At 39.5% G+C, this 15,408-nt stretch overlaps 1 protein-coding gene across 1 annotated transcript in view; it reads left to right on the forward strand.

Moving 5' to 3' along the window:
* The window catches only part of IMPG1 (interphotoreceptor matrix proteoglycan 1), a 60,160-nt gene that overhangs the window by 43,615 nt on the left and 1,137 nt on the right, over positions 1-15,408 (forward strand). The window contains exons 13-15 of the mRNA XM_074578346.1: positions 8,219-8,790; positions 9,575-9,794; positions 13,629-13,839. Coding sequence (XP_074434447.1) covers positions 8,219-8,790; positions 9,575-9,794; positions 13,629-13,839 — 1,003 coding nt within the window. The remainder of the gene's footprint in view (positions 1-8,218; positions 8,791-9,574; positions 9,795-13,628; positions 13,840-15,408) is intronic.

A 15,408-nucleotide genomic window follows, 5' to 3' on the forward strand; every position in this document is an offset into this window, starting at 1 on the left:
TGTCCAAAGCAATGAATATGGGAATACTGACTTTTCTTCTGCTGTAGTCAGAAGAGAGCTGAGGCAAATGGATGTGTTTGCATCTTTTCCAAGTCTTAACTTGGAGGGACAGAACAGTCACCGTAACCAGGTACAGCAGCTCTTGAAGTCAGCGGAGCAATTGTAGTGGGATGATGGTTCAGGCCCAGGTTTAACAGATTATCACTGGCTGCTCGCCAGTCTCTTTTCCACAGATACTTCCATTGCATAGTTTCATTGCAAAATGAGGTCAAACATTGCTACTCAGAGCTTTAGGGATGCTTTAAACACCAGCTATGCCTTTACTGTTCAAAGTACTTCTGTGTTTCTGAAATGCTTAATCCTTTAGAAATGACAAAACATAAGAATGCCAAAGAAGACAGTTGTTAAAATTTAACAGTCAAGTCTCTCAGTATATGAATTTGACACAGGTCTATAAAGTGATCTTGCCCAAGTATTGTAAATCTACTGTATTGGCACCTGTTATACTTAAATGGCTACTTTGAAACTGAAAAAGTTTTTAAAAAAATTAAAATATTAAATGTGTTTATTGCATTATTTGAAGGCTTTAAAGAAACAGGCTTATTCAAAAAACATGCAAAAAACTTTAATGAGAAAACCATTTGCAGGTAGCTAATTGAAGTAAAGAAATTCCCTACAAAAACAGAAAATGGCAAACTGAATTACTGTTTTTCAGCCTTGCATTGGACAACACATGTGAAAATGAAAATCAAAGAAAAAATGAATTTGTAATCGCACAAGAAACCGATATTTCAGAGGGCTCTTACAGGTACAGTGACGAAACATGAGATTGCTAAGGGCAGATGTGACTCCCTTTGGCTACTGACTGACTTCCATGAAAGCTAGGGGAGATGGATCAACAAAAATATTAACCCTAAGACATTCCATAAAGGGAATTCTTTCTCCGTACTGGAACCTTTGTGTGAGTTGACTAAGATCAGCTAATTTACATCAGTGAGAAGTTTATGGCTAGTCAGACTGTTGCGATCTACATCGTTCTGCTTCTCTCAGGCAGAATTAGCTGCTCCAAGGAAAAAGTTGCAGGGGAGTAAAAGTAGTCAGGGCTTGGCTTGGTTCTAAAAGATTTACTCTAAATCTTTGTGCATCTTTGAGGAACAAGTGAAGAATTCTTTGCTTTTTACCTCTTCATTCATTGCAGAACTATATAATACTACTGACCTCCAAAAAAAGGAATTATGGTACAGATCCCAAAGTGAGATGAGGGTCATGTCATAACTCTGGGAGCAAATGTCCCAAATCAAACACGCTGTCTGTTGCCCCAGTCAAATTTCTCAACTAAGCATGAAAGTCAATAAAACAGAGTTGTCCAGGTTGTCACCAAATAGAAAGTGGGCCTTGATGTCACTGTGTATAGCCCAACTAAAGGAGCACTCTTGGAAGATTCTTTCCTAATGAACATAGACAAGATTAGTAAACTGTAGTTGCTCAACACCCTGAATTCTGCAGTGTTTTAGTTTTCAGGTCTTGATTTTGCAAATTTTATGTTATCCTCTTAGTTTTCAGAGTGTCAGGTAGAAGAGAATTTTTCTGAGAATAATGGGAGAAGATTATCATTGCCAAATAGTATTTTATTAGGATAGGAAGTACTCCTCTTGTGACCTCATGGCAGAATTAAATTTATTTGCATCTTTGGTGGTGAGAACACGATGACAAAGCACAGCCACAAGGTATGAAAATTTTCAGAATAAACTGAAGGCTTCTTATATAAGTTACACAGAGCACTACATAGTAGTGAAGCTAGAGCAGCAGCTATCAGGCTGTTTTGTGAAAAATTAGACTACTGAAAAAGTTTCTGCGAGGACGCTAAGGAAAAAAAGGTCAAGAGATGATAGAAGAATTTTTAGGACTGGAGATGGAGAAGAGAAGGGTTTCACTCCCAGAGAACTGAGGTTCACTGGAGTCAGCGGAGAAGGAGTTCTGTTGGTTTGACCGGACACTGCACCTGGCTTCTGGAGAGTTCATATAGACAGACAAAATAGCAGCCATAGATTATTCTGGCTCTTCTGGCTTGGCCTTGCAGTTAAAAAGACAAACTTAATCAGTAATTATGTGCTGCAAGACATTTGTTGTGACAGGTTAGGTTAATGATCCTCTTCTCTTAATTCTCTTAATCCTCATCTTACTTGTGCCCTAGTTAAAAATGAAGGACCTCAAACACAAGTCGGCACTTTATCTATTTGTACACACAGTCCTGCATCCAGGGATTTCGTGGCATTTCAGGCACCAACAAAACATGTAAATTTGAATGCAGCTACTTGCTGTGCCGGTCCATTTGGTATTTATATCAGCAGAGCTGCCCATAAGGAGATTCTTACCCTGCATTAAGGACCAGTCTCTTAATTGCACTTTTTCCTTCTTTAGTTGTTTTCTTCAGCCAGCATGTATACAACTATATACATATACACTGAAATATTGTAACTTTCTTATACAGAACAATATCTGCCAGCGGACATGGAAAATTTGTCTGTCTCCAATAGGAAATGTCAGTGCTTGTTAAGGTCATGAATGAATGAAATGCCAGGACCGCTTAATGTATAACCTTCTGGGTCTGCTTATTAATGCAAATCCACTAGAAAAATGTCTCATGGCAATTTGACCTTTCCCAAACAATAATTCCTTATTCATGGTCAATTACGAGGGTTTTCCTCACTTAAAAAAATATGAGAGGACCAACTAATTAAACACCTAAAATAAAGTTGTGGAAATGGCAGTTGATTTTTCCTGATAAATCAAACCTATGTATTTTGCTCCCTCAGTTGGAAAGAAATGCCTGCATCCAGCACTCTTTTTACAAAGATTTAATATAGCAATGCACCCAGGAAATTGCCTCTTAATTTAGTGTTTACACATCTTTGCCAACCGCCATTTAATTTTAGATATAAAACTCTCCTCAGTACAATATTGTCCTGCCGTGTCATAGTAATACAAAAAAACATCTGGAGAGTTCAGTGAACATCTTTCTGGGAGGGTAAGTGGTGGCTGAGAGTTACAGTTGAGGTTTTTTTATTGCTGACAGTAGTTTCTCATTCCATGCCGTTGTTTAACCTTCAATATGGTTACTCTGGGGGTATATTTGAGTTCAGCACCTTATTTGTGCTCTCTGTGGGTTCCCAACACCTGAATGATAGCGTTGTAGACCAAACTGTATGCAGAAATTAAATATTCTGAGATTAATAATGTCAGTATTAGTACTTTTAGAGGTTTCATAAAATAATTGCCTGTGTTTTCGCTAGCCTTCTGCTGTAAAAATTTCATCTACAAGGCAAACTAGGTGAAGTTTTACAAATAATTGCTTTATGATGAAGCAGTTTAAGCGTATTTCATGTTCCATTTCAAAGTTTTATATATATATATACACGCACATACAGAATCACAGAATAGTTTCTGTTGGAAGGGATCTTTAAAGGTCGTCTAGTCCAACTCCCCCTGCAATGAGCAGGGACATCTTCAACTAGATCAGGTTGCTCAGAGCCTCATCCAACCTGAGCCTGAATGTTTCCAGGAATGGGGCATCTACCACCTCTCTGGGCAACCTGTTCCAGTGTTTCACCAACAGAAGGGGTCGGTAACCCCCAGGTTCGGGACTGGTGCTGTGCTTCAGTAAGCCCTCAGCAGCCTTTCGGGTGAGCCCCTCTCCTTTCACATTGCAAGGGACTAACACCACCTCAGTGGGCGGTCACTGTCTATCGCAGCTGGAAAGACAGTGACTGACAAGAATTGGCAGCTTATGAAAACAGGTGATATGTGCACAGAGATCATCTTGGTATGCCCTCAAGGCCTTTTAAGTTACTTTGCTTGCAATAAGAGGATGCCAGAAGACCTTTATAGTCTATGTATAGACTATATTTATATATAGTCTATGTATATTTATATACATACACACATATACACAGCTACGTGCCAGATGTGTACTATATATATGGTTATTCTGCTTCAAACTTGCTGCAATTTCAAAGCCATTTCAGTACTTCTTTCTCCTGTAGTTACCTCTTTCTAAAATATAATCTGCCTAAGAAATACCATCATGATTGTATGCATGAGTGTATGTTGTCATGCTGGGAGAAGGTTGCTCTGTGGGGCTGCAGGTTCATCCCATCAGTAGATCATCCTGCATTAATGCCTCAAGCACTAATGCTAAGCAATCTGTTCTGAGTTCCCTTAACTAATAAGTGACTCTCACTCCTGATCAGTGTAACAAGTAACAGCAAGAGCTTTGTAAACACAGAACATCACTAGGCTTTGTTTTTCTAATCTGTCCGTAGCCTTGATTACACAAGAAACATGAGGACACAGCAAGAGAGAAGCATCTCAGGTTCTCAATGAAGTATTAGATCATCATGCTCTGGTGCAGCATTTGGTGTTACATGCAGCATGCACAACCCCGAGTTTCTTACAGCACTTCTCTATTCTCTTTTGGCTGCTCTCTAGGACTGGAGGGACTAGAACGCAGCCCTCGTATTATACTGTCAGCAGCACAAATTACATATCACAGCGAACAAAAGGAGACTGCACAAAGGTGCTAGTTTAAATGGAAATTTGTTGCACCCACTCCATGGTCCTGTTGTGCTTCCAGATCGCCACAGTCTGGCCTTGCTGTAAAGGAGAATGCAGTGCTTGGTTTATTTTCTGCATCCCATCCAACACAGGTGCTTCATATTAGCAGTGTATGTCAGTCTTTTCCAGAATCACCAGTACCCTAAGCTCGCTGGTTATTTTGCACACGTTGGTCCAGAACAACCACTGGGCCTGTGGGAGGGAGGTGGGAGGAGCTCATCATGTGAAAGGTGAGGAACTCTTTTATAATCTGGCAGGAAGCTTTTCCCCTAAGGGCACTCCTGATCCTCAGGGCAAATCCAAATATCCTGATGTGACTTGCTCAGGTTTTATGCTACCACAGTTCCGTTGATTTCAGTGAGTTCACTGCTGATAGAAACAGGGTTAGAACTCAACCCTAAATATCAAACCAAATATAGTCTCTTATCAAGTGGGAATTTTTATCACCTAAATCATTCTGGTTTCCAAATATTCTGCCAGTTAAAATGAGGCACTTGGAGTAGATATTTTCATGCATGCAGATGAAGCAACAAAATTGACTTGTCCAATATAGGAAAGGGATACTAAATATTGACAGAGATGACTGATCTTCAACAACTTACCATCAACCAGCTAGTGTTAGGGTCAAAATAAGCACCCCCTGTAGCATGCCACTGCTGTGCTGTTGCTTCTCCAGGTATCTGGAAAACCTTGGCAGCATCCAGCTCCTACTGATTTGTTCCAGTGTCCCAAAGTATAACAAAATGCTTGTCCATCGTCAGCAGCCATCCAGGACAGTTTGGGAACTGTCTTTGATGACTGCTCTACTTTGAGCTGCAAGAACATCTCAAGAACACGTAACGTAGCTCATAACCTGGTCTTAAAAAGTGGGAGAGCATCTTGCAAGGCAGTTGCCTTACAAACTTGCAATATTTTGTGCATCCAGAAAGCAGCAAATATGGAAAGTGGCCTTTCCCCAATTACCCCATTGGAGTATTTCACATCTCCTTGTTTCTAGAATGCTTTTTCATGTGTAGCTGTGAGAACACGCACTGCTGCTGTGATAAACCCTGCTCCAGCAAGAATTCGCCTGATATTCCTCAGCACCTTGCTGAAACACAATGCGGGCATCTGTTACTCAATACCTGTCAAAAACAGTCTTAAAATACCTTGTGCTTTCAGAAGGGTTTATTTGTAACAGAATAACATTTGTACTAGTTACTGACGTAGTGACTGCATAAACATAGGCAAATGCAATAACAATCCTTCCAGGCTGCTTTATCTGAGGAGTTCTGCTTTAGAGTATCCAGGTTATTTTTGGAGATTGTTCCTAGAAGTTTGCTTCCCTGCAGAACAGACAAAAAAAAAAAAAATCTAGTTCTTCCCTTAGCCAAGGTTTGTGAAACACTTGCAACAAATGGAAAACCTTAGAACTGAGAGTGGGAGGAGGAAGACCCCAGTAACAACCACGTTACTGGTATTCCAGAGTAAAACTCGCTGACCCTTGACCAGAACCAAAAGCACACTGCCCTGCTGGTAACGTCAAACTACAGCACAACAGAAAGTTTTTCCCTTTTTCAAAAACTTTAATAGTCCTTATCAGTCTAGTGCTTGAGAACCTCAGAGAAATCAGTGAACTTCAATAATGCTACGAGGAGCTGAAGAGATTGATTTAGATAACAGAAGTTGTGTAAGGGGAAAATCAGGCGTCTTACATAAATTTGTTGTGTATGTTGTGAAGTCAACAAAAAGATACAGGCACTTCAAGAGATCCAGCATATGTTTGGATGGTTTTCTTCAAGTGAGATAAATGTCTCTCTATTGACTAAAAATGGAGCAAAGACGACTGGCTTAGATGATGCATCTCACTTTTAAATGCCTCCTAGAAGTGAGATCAATACCACGCAAAGGCATATTCTTAAGACTCCTGAGGAGTTTGAAGCAGAACCAAAAAGCAAATCTAGCTCTCTCACAACCCACTCCGATAGTTTAACCACTGGTCAGCCTGTTATGTGTTTTACTTATTTTTCTACTACTGATACTATTTATTGGTTTTATATATAAATTGTAGACATAATTTTACATTGTACTATTTATGATTTTTGTATTATTAATTTATTTTATTAGCATGTGTTTTATTTTTCTCTACACTATTGTCACTGAATCACCGCATATATACTACAACATACATAACAAAACAAATGCTAAAGGAGGAAAAAAAAATATGTAGCAGCTCTTAATATAAGTTTATGCAAAGTGGTAACCAGATGGGAGAATATTCTTTTCAAGCATCTAAATTCTAGTAAAAACGCATACAGTGCCTTAGAGCAATTCTTTGCTGTTTTGAGAAATATGGTCGACTTGGCAGAATAGGGCTATATATATGGCTTTATCGAAAATAATACACATTAGACCAAGGCATTGTACCTGCAGGGAGGAAGCCAAGAGCTAGTACATTCTGTTAAATTAACAGTGTCGAGAAAACAGACAGCTATCTCGTATTAAGCTTTTCTTTGTTGAAAATGTACATTTGTTCCTAAAACCAGCAATATAACAAGCAGAAGGTTGGGCCTCATTTGTTTAGAAGCAAGGAAATGGAAAGGGACACAAAGAACATCCACAGGCAATTCCTATGGCATGGACAGGATACTTGTCACCTCCTTCAGTCAAGGTTATTCTCAATGCAAAAGTTTGCTCTCCCTTAGTACTTTCATTGGCCTCTGGGAGGAAATTAGCATGTAGGGAATGGAAGAGTTCATCGGCTGGAGAAAAACTTCTTTCCTATCAGCTGATAAGTGATTTTGTCTGCAGAGGGCTGCTAAAAGTCCCATGTGAAGAGCCCACATAAGTATATCGCTGGAAATAGACACAGTTGTCAGCTTGGGTAGATGTCTGTTGCTTGGAGGCCATCATTTTCTGTGAAGTCATTGTGGCCAGGTAGCTGCAAGCCAAATTCAGAGAGTCTCGTTCACCACGCTTTAGATTTGGATTTCAGGTACAGCTATCACGTGTCCTAGATCCACGCCAAGCCCCCATGGGGACCTCATAGAAGTACATCATCTGGATGAAAAGGCTGCTTCAGGTGCAGCAGATGATTTCCTGAGATTTGAATTTGTTTTCACCGGTGCTGTTGCCTTTTATGTAAATCAACACAGTTTGCACCTGAAGAGGCTGTACTGTTTTTCTTAACCATGTTTTGTGATTACTGGCAAATAATAGCTTTAACCTCTCGCAGAAGAGAACAGAATGACTCTGGCATACAACTGATCCAAGCAGACAGCTCAAAACTACAATCTACTCTTTCAGTCAGTACAAACTGACAGTGTGATTATGTACCTTCAAAACAAGTATGCGCTTTGGAATGGCTCAGGAAATATTTAGCAGGTGTAACTATTACTTAAACACAGCACCCACGGAAAACTCGTCACTCAAACATGTGAATGAGGTGTTTTATTCCAGTAGTCCTTCCTTGCTGATGGAAACAACATTTTCACGTTTAGACAGTGTTAAAGCTTATTTTTAAAAATGCTTCAGTGGAAATACAATATACACGTTGTTTCCATGCTTGATGTTTGTTATGCTTGTATTCAAAATAGTTATTTGTTGTTCCCCTATTTTTCTGCAGCAATTAAGATCATGGATGAAACAGAATCATCAGGCAATGACATTTTGATTACAGCCAGCACTTACGAAACGTTGCCTTTCTTTATTGGTTCAAGTGGTCTCTCTACCACGCAGCCTGAAGATGTTATTACAGATGTGCTACCATCACACCAAACAGCACCACTGCCTGCGGCAACCAGCCCATCCTACAGCTACACTCAGGTCATCGAACAGTCCCTTGAGGCATCAGATGCCTTGGTGCCCGCATCTGAGAGCATTCCCCCTGATGGCACCGGGGCAGGAGTCCAGGATATTGCTGCCGAGTTAGATCACGCCGGTGTGATGAGCACAGCAGCTCTGGATGAAATGGAGCATGGCAGTGGTTATATCTCAGTGCTGACAACTGGGCCTGCAGAAGCCACCCCAGCTCCTACACTTAAGTATGTAACTACCAGCTCCATGACAACCGCAGCCAAAGGCAAAGAGCTAGTGGTTTTCTTCAGCCTGAGGGTAACCAACATGCACTTTTCTGATGACCTCTTCAATAGGAGCTCGACAGAATACAAAGCGCTAGAACAACAGTTCATGCAATTGGTGGGTGAAAATCAACTCGAACAACATACGCAATAGTCAGGCACAGTTTAAAGAACTACACTGAAGAGCACAGTATTTTAACAATGTCAGACCCTGCCACAATTCAGTCTGATAAGCTGTATTTTTAGAGGATCCACAAGCCTGGAATGCTGTCAGGGCATGAAGAAAGATTTTATGAAGTCAGTGACGAAAGTTTTTACTTGTTCAAGAGGCTCCAGATATATGCCTGGCATGTAATTTATTTGGCTTTTTCTTAGATTCACGTCAACAGTATAGCAGTGCTGATTATATCTAAGGCTTGTGTCTACACGCTGGATTTAAAAATAGGCCTTTTAAAATATATCATAGCTTAGCAGAGGGAATGTGATTAGATATGGATTTTCTCTATGGGTACAATAGGGCAGCAGGTCAGCTCAGTAACATGCCTATTATCCTATGCCCTAACCTGCCTGGATTGAATGTTTGAAAATAATTAAAGTCGGCTTTTGAGTGAGGTGATTTTTTTTCTTCCAGATGAATAAACTCCCCAACTGCTGTGCATTTCATTACAGGGAAAATTGCTGCCCATCCATCTCAATACATTATTGAGAAAGATGCAAAAGTCCAGAAGAAGATAGTGCTAAACAGAAAAGTGACTTTGGTGGTGGAGTTTAACAGTCGTATTAAATTCAGAGAAATAAGTGTGCGATGTGTGTACTTGATAATGAAAAGTGACTGTAAGAGAAATTAATAGCAGGTGGACATTGACAGTAAATTAAAATAAAGGCAACATTCTTTTTTGCAGCTACTTCCATACCTTCAGTCCAACCTTACAGGTTTTAAGCACCTGGAAATACTTAACTTCAGGAATGGAAGTGTGATTGTGAATAGCAAAATGAAATTTGCCAGGACAGTGCCATACAATATCACAGAAGCAGTACACTGCGTTTTGGAAGATTTCTGTGATGCTGCAGCCCAGCGCCTCAATTTGGAGATTGACAGCTATTCCCTGGATATCGAGCCAGGTAAGATTGCCTTAATAACGTATGCAGAAACCCAAAAGATAGCAGATAATCTTTTCCAGATTGTTACAGCTTCAGAAGGATTACAGTTTTGGAAATAACAATATTAGCAATAGTCTCCCAGTGATCAGGAGTAATAAGAAAAACCTAGATATTGCAAATTCAACTTTCTGCAGAGGTATTTTCATACAATAATGAAACGGTGGGTGGAGGTGTTGGTCTGTGCATGTGCACCAACTGCTTTCCAGAGCAAACTATAGGAAACTGAGAGCTCTCTAGAATAAGGGCTGGGAGAAAACAGGTACAAAGAATGCTCATGGGCAGTTTACAGGAATGACTTATACACACTTTGCACCTGAGTATATAAACGTAATTTCTGATTATTTTTGCAATGTTGTAAGCAAACCATAGTTTTGGGCATCCATAAATCTATTTTTAAAGGGCTTCAAGGCACAAGGAGATTAATTTATAGGAATAATTGGATTCTACAGATACTCACTGACCAGAGCGTTACTATATGTAGTACTCCATAGATTTGTAATTCCAGCATCCCTCCTGATGCAATAGATTTCAAATACATCTGTCAGCCTGCGGTCTTTGTTAAACAGTAGAAAGTCAGTAACAGCATATCTGGACACTACTGGAAGGCTGGAAGGTCCACTGGCATGGAGAAGAAAGATACCAACGCCTTAGCATGCAGATGCCTTAAGCAGTTTTGGTTGAGCTGTCTTTTTATGTACAGATCTCTGACAATTCCAGAAGAAAAATCCGTTTACAATTCATTCAGGCAGTTCCTAATCTGTTTTCATTTTATGTATCTCCTTGAGGCCACTAAGAGCATAGGTAGCGTGTGGTAAAGAAACTTAACAAAAATCACAGTAGTCAAACTTTCAAATGCTGCCATGATAAACTGATGTTTTGCTGAATAAAGTATTAAATGAGTTCACTAGAAAGAGTGAACTTTGGGCTATCACGTTTTCTGCTCTTGTAGTAAATTTTCATTAAATAAAAATTAAAATGAGAAAGTTGCTAAAATGCAAACACAGAAAAATTTAAAAATCTTTCATCTTCCTGCATATTCGCTGCTTTACTGATGTGGTATTTCAATATTAATTCAAGAAAATGATATCACAATGAGTTTGCTGAGAGCGCTGTTCTTTCAAGGCATATGAGCAGTAGTAAAATGTCAAAATAGAAGAAATTACGTTTAGAAAGCCAGTATATTCCCATACAGGTGTTTCAAAGCCCTCCTGTCTTTTCACTTCTGAAAAAAAAACAACCAACAAACAAAAAACTAAACCTGTTTAGTAAATTAAGGTAATTTAAGCAAATTCCTATTTATTGTGAAAGTAAGAGCCATCTAGCGGTAGTAATCTTACACCAAATTGAAACTGATAGGAACCAACGGTCCAAAATACATATCAAGACTGAGCATCTGCAACGGGCTGACTGCATTGGTTCTAAATGATACCCTAAAGAATAACATAGCGGGCTTTTAAAAATACCCGCATGCACTTTTTTTTCGGTAATCTAAACAAAGTGAAAAGAGAAAAGGTGACAAAGTACGGCAGGTACGTAGCCCAACACTTTGTTAAGGAAAATGAAACATCATCACAAAAAAAAAAAAAAAATGACCCCCTAAGCCAGCGAAATGCTCGTGCCGAACTCTACTTGTCAAACAGAAACACAGCGAGACCTTTCAGCTGCTGAAAACTGCAGGGCTGTAGCACACAGCCCTGGGTAACGCTTAAGCAGAGCCTGTGTCCCCTGACCAGCGCTATCAACCTGTATTTCCAGTACCATAAAGGTAAACTGTGACCGTCAAAACTGGGGAGAGACTTACAGGAGACATGCAGTTATGCAGCTGTTACTGGTTTAATCAATTACTCAATCATAAAAACTCTTTTATTAACAGTTTTTCCTTCAGAAGTGTTCTGCTTTTGCTTGGAGTGCAATCCTGTGTGGGATAAGAGAAGAATCTGTAAGAACTAATATCCCCTTTTGATTTGCCAGTGGTTTTTGTCATTCCTGCTACTTGGTCATTCCTACTCAGTAGTGTCATTCACCAGAGCAATGGACTTGGAATATTTTATTTTCTTTTTTTACATATAAACAAGGGTTTGCCTGACAATAAAGTTACTTTGTAATTTATTGTATTACTTTGATGCCCAGTCATTAGGGTTTGCATGTGCATACATTTACAGCCCAGGAGCAAAGCCGATCCCAAATTAAAATGTACATTACGTATAGCAAAGGGAAATAGAGCATGCTAAAACTCACTAGTCTTAAATCCAAAAAACCCAGGAACTAGCCATAGAATTACAGGGGGGTTAAAAGCGAACAGCTCTGATGGATTAATTTCTACCAGTTAAGCATATCCTGCTGTGTGTCTGAGTTTTCCAGTACTACTATAAAGAATGGGATGCCCATTTTTCATTGAAATTAGTATTACGAAGCATCTAGGGCCATGAAATGGCTCCAGAAGATAATTCTCAGCCCAGATAGTACCTAATAGGTACTAGCTGCAATATCCAATATGAATCTTCTTTTTAAACTATAGATTGTTTTTTCTTAAGAAACGTTAAGCCCACATAACAAAAAAGGGCCGATTTTCTTCCGCACTGATGTATTAGGTGATTTTGGTGCCTATAGACCAGACCCAAACCCAAGTTCCTTTCTACAGCTAAGACTACATGTCAAAACTTCCTTTGAACAGGGTCCCGTCGCTCAGGACCCGCTGTCCTGCGTAGCCCAGCTCATATCTGTGTATCTGCTCCCACATCCTTTTCTGTGCTCTCCTTTCTCCCACGTCCTTCTCTGTGCTCTCCTTTCTTGCCTTTGGACACTTTTTCTTTTTTTTTTTTTTGCCTTTCTGGATTCACCCATCTTATTGAAACAGCTTGCTGGCAAGAAGAGAATTTGTATCCCCTGGTCTACTTCTCATCTGCTGCCTTCTCTCTGAGGGCTTTTACCCCACAGTACACAGGAATCTGCCTCCATGAGACAAGATTGGTGGATGCAGCCCTCCCCTTATCACCCCATCAGCACACGGCTGGGCTGAGCACTGAGTGAAAATTACTCCTCCTGGGGCTTTTTCTTTTCCATTTCTAGTTAGAAGCAGAGAATAGGAAAGGAGACGTAGACTTGTGTGACGGCTGAAGTTAGGGCTTTAAGCTGTCTCTGATTTGGGCCTTCATATGAACATCAGCAGACTCATTTTCCCTTAATCTCACAGATGCACCCCTTACCAATATTTAAAAAAAAGAAAAATAAAAAATCAAGTTTTCCCAATGGTAACACATCACTTCCAAAAAAGCTCTGCAAGCGTGTATTGTCCCTAGCCAGTGCCAGTATTTCTAGTTGCTGTCCTCATAGTATTGTGTATATAGTACACATATACTATAACTATATACTATAACATAATATATAGTTATTCAATAACCTAATTCCCTCCCCTTGACTTGTCCTAAATTATGTGTTTAAGATGATTATAGTCGAAACTATTTCTTACACATATGCAAGGCTGTCGCATGGTATCCGTGAGTATAAAACTAGTATTTACTGTAAAAAAAGGATAGCAATACGCAAATGTGAAAATCCTTCTCAGTGAGACGAAAGTGGCATCGCAGTGATGGGGTAAATAAACGTACAAGTAAATATAAGCTTGCACGCTCTGTCATCTATGGAAAGAAGGATGTGTGTCCTTTCATGCTAGACTGTCTCCTCCTGTTAACATGTACAGGCCAGTAAATATGAATTGTTTTCTCTAGCTGCCACAAAGGCCGCCAAGTTACCTTCGGGTAATGCATCAATTAATGATTTACCCATCCTTTACAGCTGATCAGGCAGACCCATGCAAATTCATGGCGTGTGACGAGTTTTCCGAATGCATAATGAACGAGTGGACAAAAGAGGCTGACTGCCTTTGTAAACCTGGTTACACAAGCCAAGACGGATTACCCTGTCGGAGCCTGTGTGAGTTGGAACCCAACCTGTGCATCAATGGTGGGAAATGTGAGTTAGTTCCAGGAAGAGGAGCTGTCTGCAGGTAAATAAACGGTGCTTGGCATTAATTCCATTAACGGACCCCTGACATGTCTGTTGCATGAACAAGCAGGGCTGAGCATATACTTTTCAACAGCATAAACAACGTTAATGAGGCAAGAGCTCAATATTCAAACACTTTAACCGACATTGCAATACCCTTCTTCAGTATAAATAGTCTCACTATGGATAAATCCATTTCTGCCTGTTGCTACACAGGGAGCGTCATGATCTAGTTATTTTTTTAGAGATGCTTTAGCATTTTATTACAAATTCGGCACCATCGGCAGAGATGACAAGTACAAAACCACACATTCTTTTCCGATTTCCAAATACGTCTTGGAAAAAATGAACTCATTCACGGTTCTGCTATTGATTATGTAGTGGTATTTTAAGATATTATTTTTTCTAAGTTGTATTAACAAAGAAATCTATATTCTTATAAACACACCTATGAACACTGTTCTGATTCCAATAAAGCACATGAAGCCTGAGGCTGCTTCCAGGGCTTTCTGGGAAAGACTTGGAAGATTAGCAGCTCCCCATAACTGCAAACACATTCCATAAGGATTTTTACATGAAATGACGTTAAGCCAATATTGAGAACTACCCCGGTACCTGATCATACTAATTCTCTTTTAAAAGTATCAGGTTTCATCTCATTGTAAGACTAGATTATCCGGAGTGTTATGTGAAACTCTATACACCAGACTGGCACACGGTAGTTGACAGCCGTGTGTCTAAGCAAAAGGCAGGATACAATTCTTGCATTTGTTTATTTTCTCTTAATATTGACTTTACGAGGTTAATGATATATCTTTTAGTGTATTTAGGATTAACATCAAAAAATAAGACTACTGAGTGAATTGTTCATATGATAATTTCACTGGAACAACATAACCAACATAATTCATTTTCTGCAGCAGGCATCACAGAAATGATAATAGAAGATTATATTGAATTCACTACAGTTACCGCTAAATTCCTGACTTGTGGAGTCACAGTAGTGCAGCTGCACTATTTTATACTAGAAATCAGCCTGCAACATAAAGAGCTCCTCCTCAAAACTTTACTCAAGTAGTAAAGGGTAGTAGCAGCCAACGCTCTAAGGAAAATAACACCTTTCCATTTCAGAAAAGCCCTGACCTAATGTAAAGTAATAAGCAAACTATCCTTGAAATGATAAAAGTAATAAAAATGATAAATGAAACTTTTGGTGTATTAAAGCAAGTTACAAACAAACTTACTGCCAGTGTCAGGCTGACACCATGCGCACACTGGTACGGTCTGTAGAGAGAAAACGATGACCTCTTATTTACTTTAGTTAGGCACTTATTTCGCTTGTGAACTTACTCAGAAACGCACCAGTTTTTCCACTAACTGGAGCCCCTGTGTTCTCATCTAAGATATGAGAATCTTCTCCCTTGCTTCAAAGGGAGCTATTTATTCGTAGTAGAACTCTTATTTCAGACCTCGCTAACTCAGATTAAGATCACCAAAAAACACCATGTAATCTTCAAAGATGTGTTTAGACATTACTCTCAAAACACACCTGAACTTCTAAGATTCTAAA

Source organism: Larus michahellis, chromosome 3 (assembly GCF_964199755.1).
Source record: "Larus michahellis chromosome 3, bLarMic1.1, whole genome shotgun sequence".
Lineage (NCBI taxonomy): Eukaryota > Metazoa > Chordata > Aves > Charadriiformes > Laridae > Larus > Larus michahellis.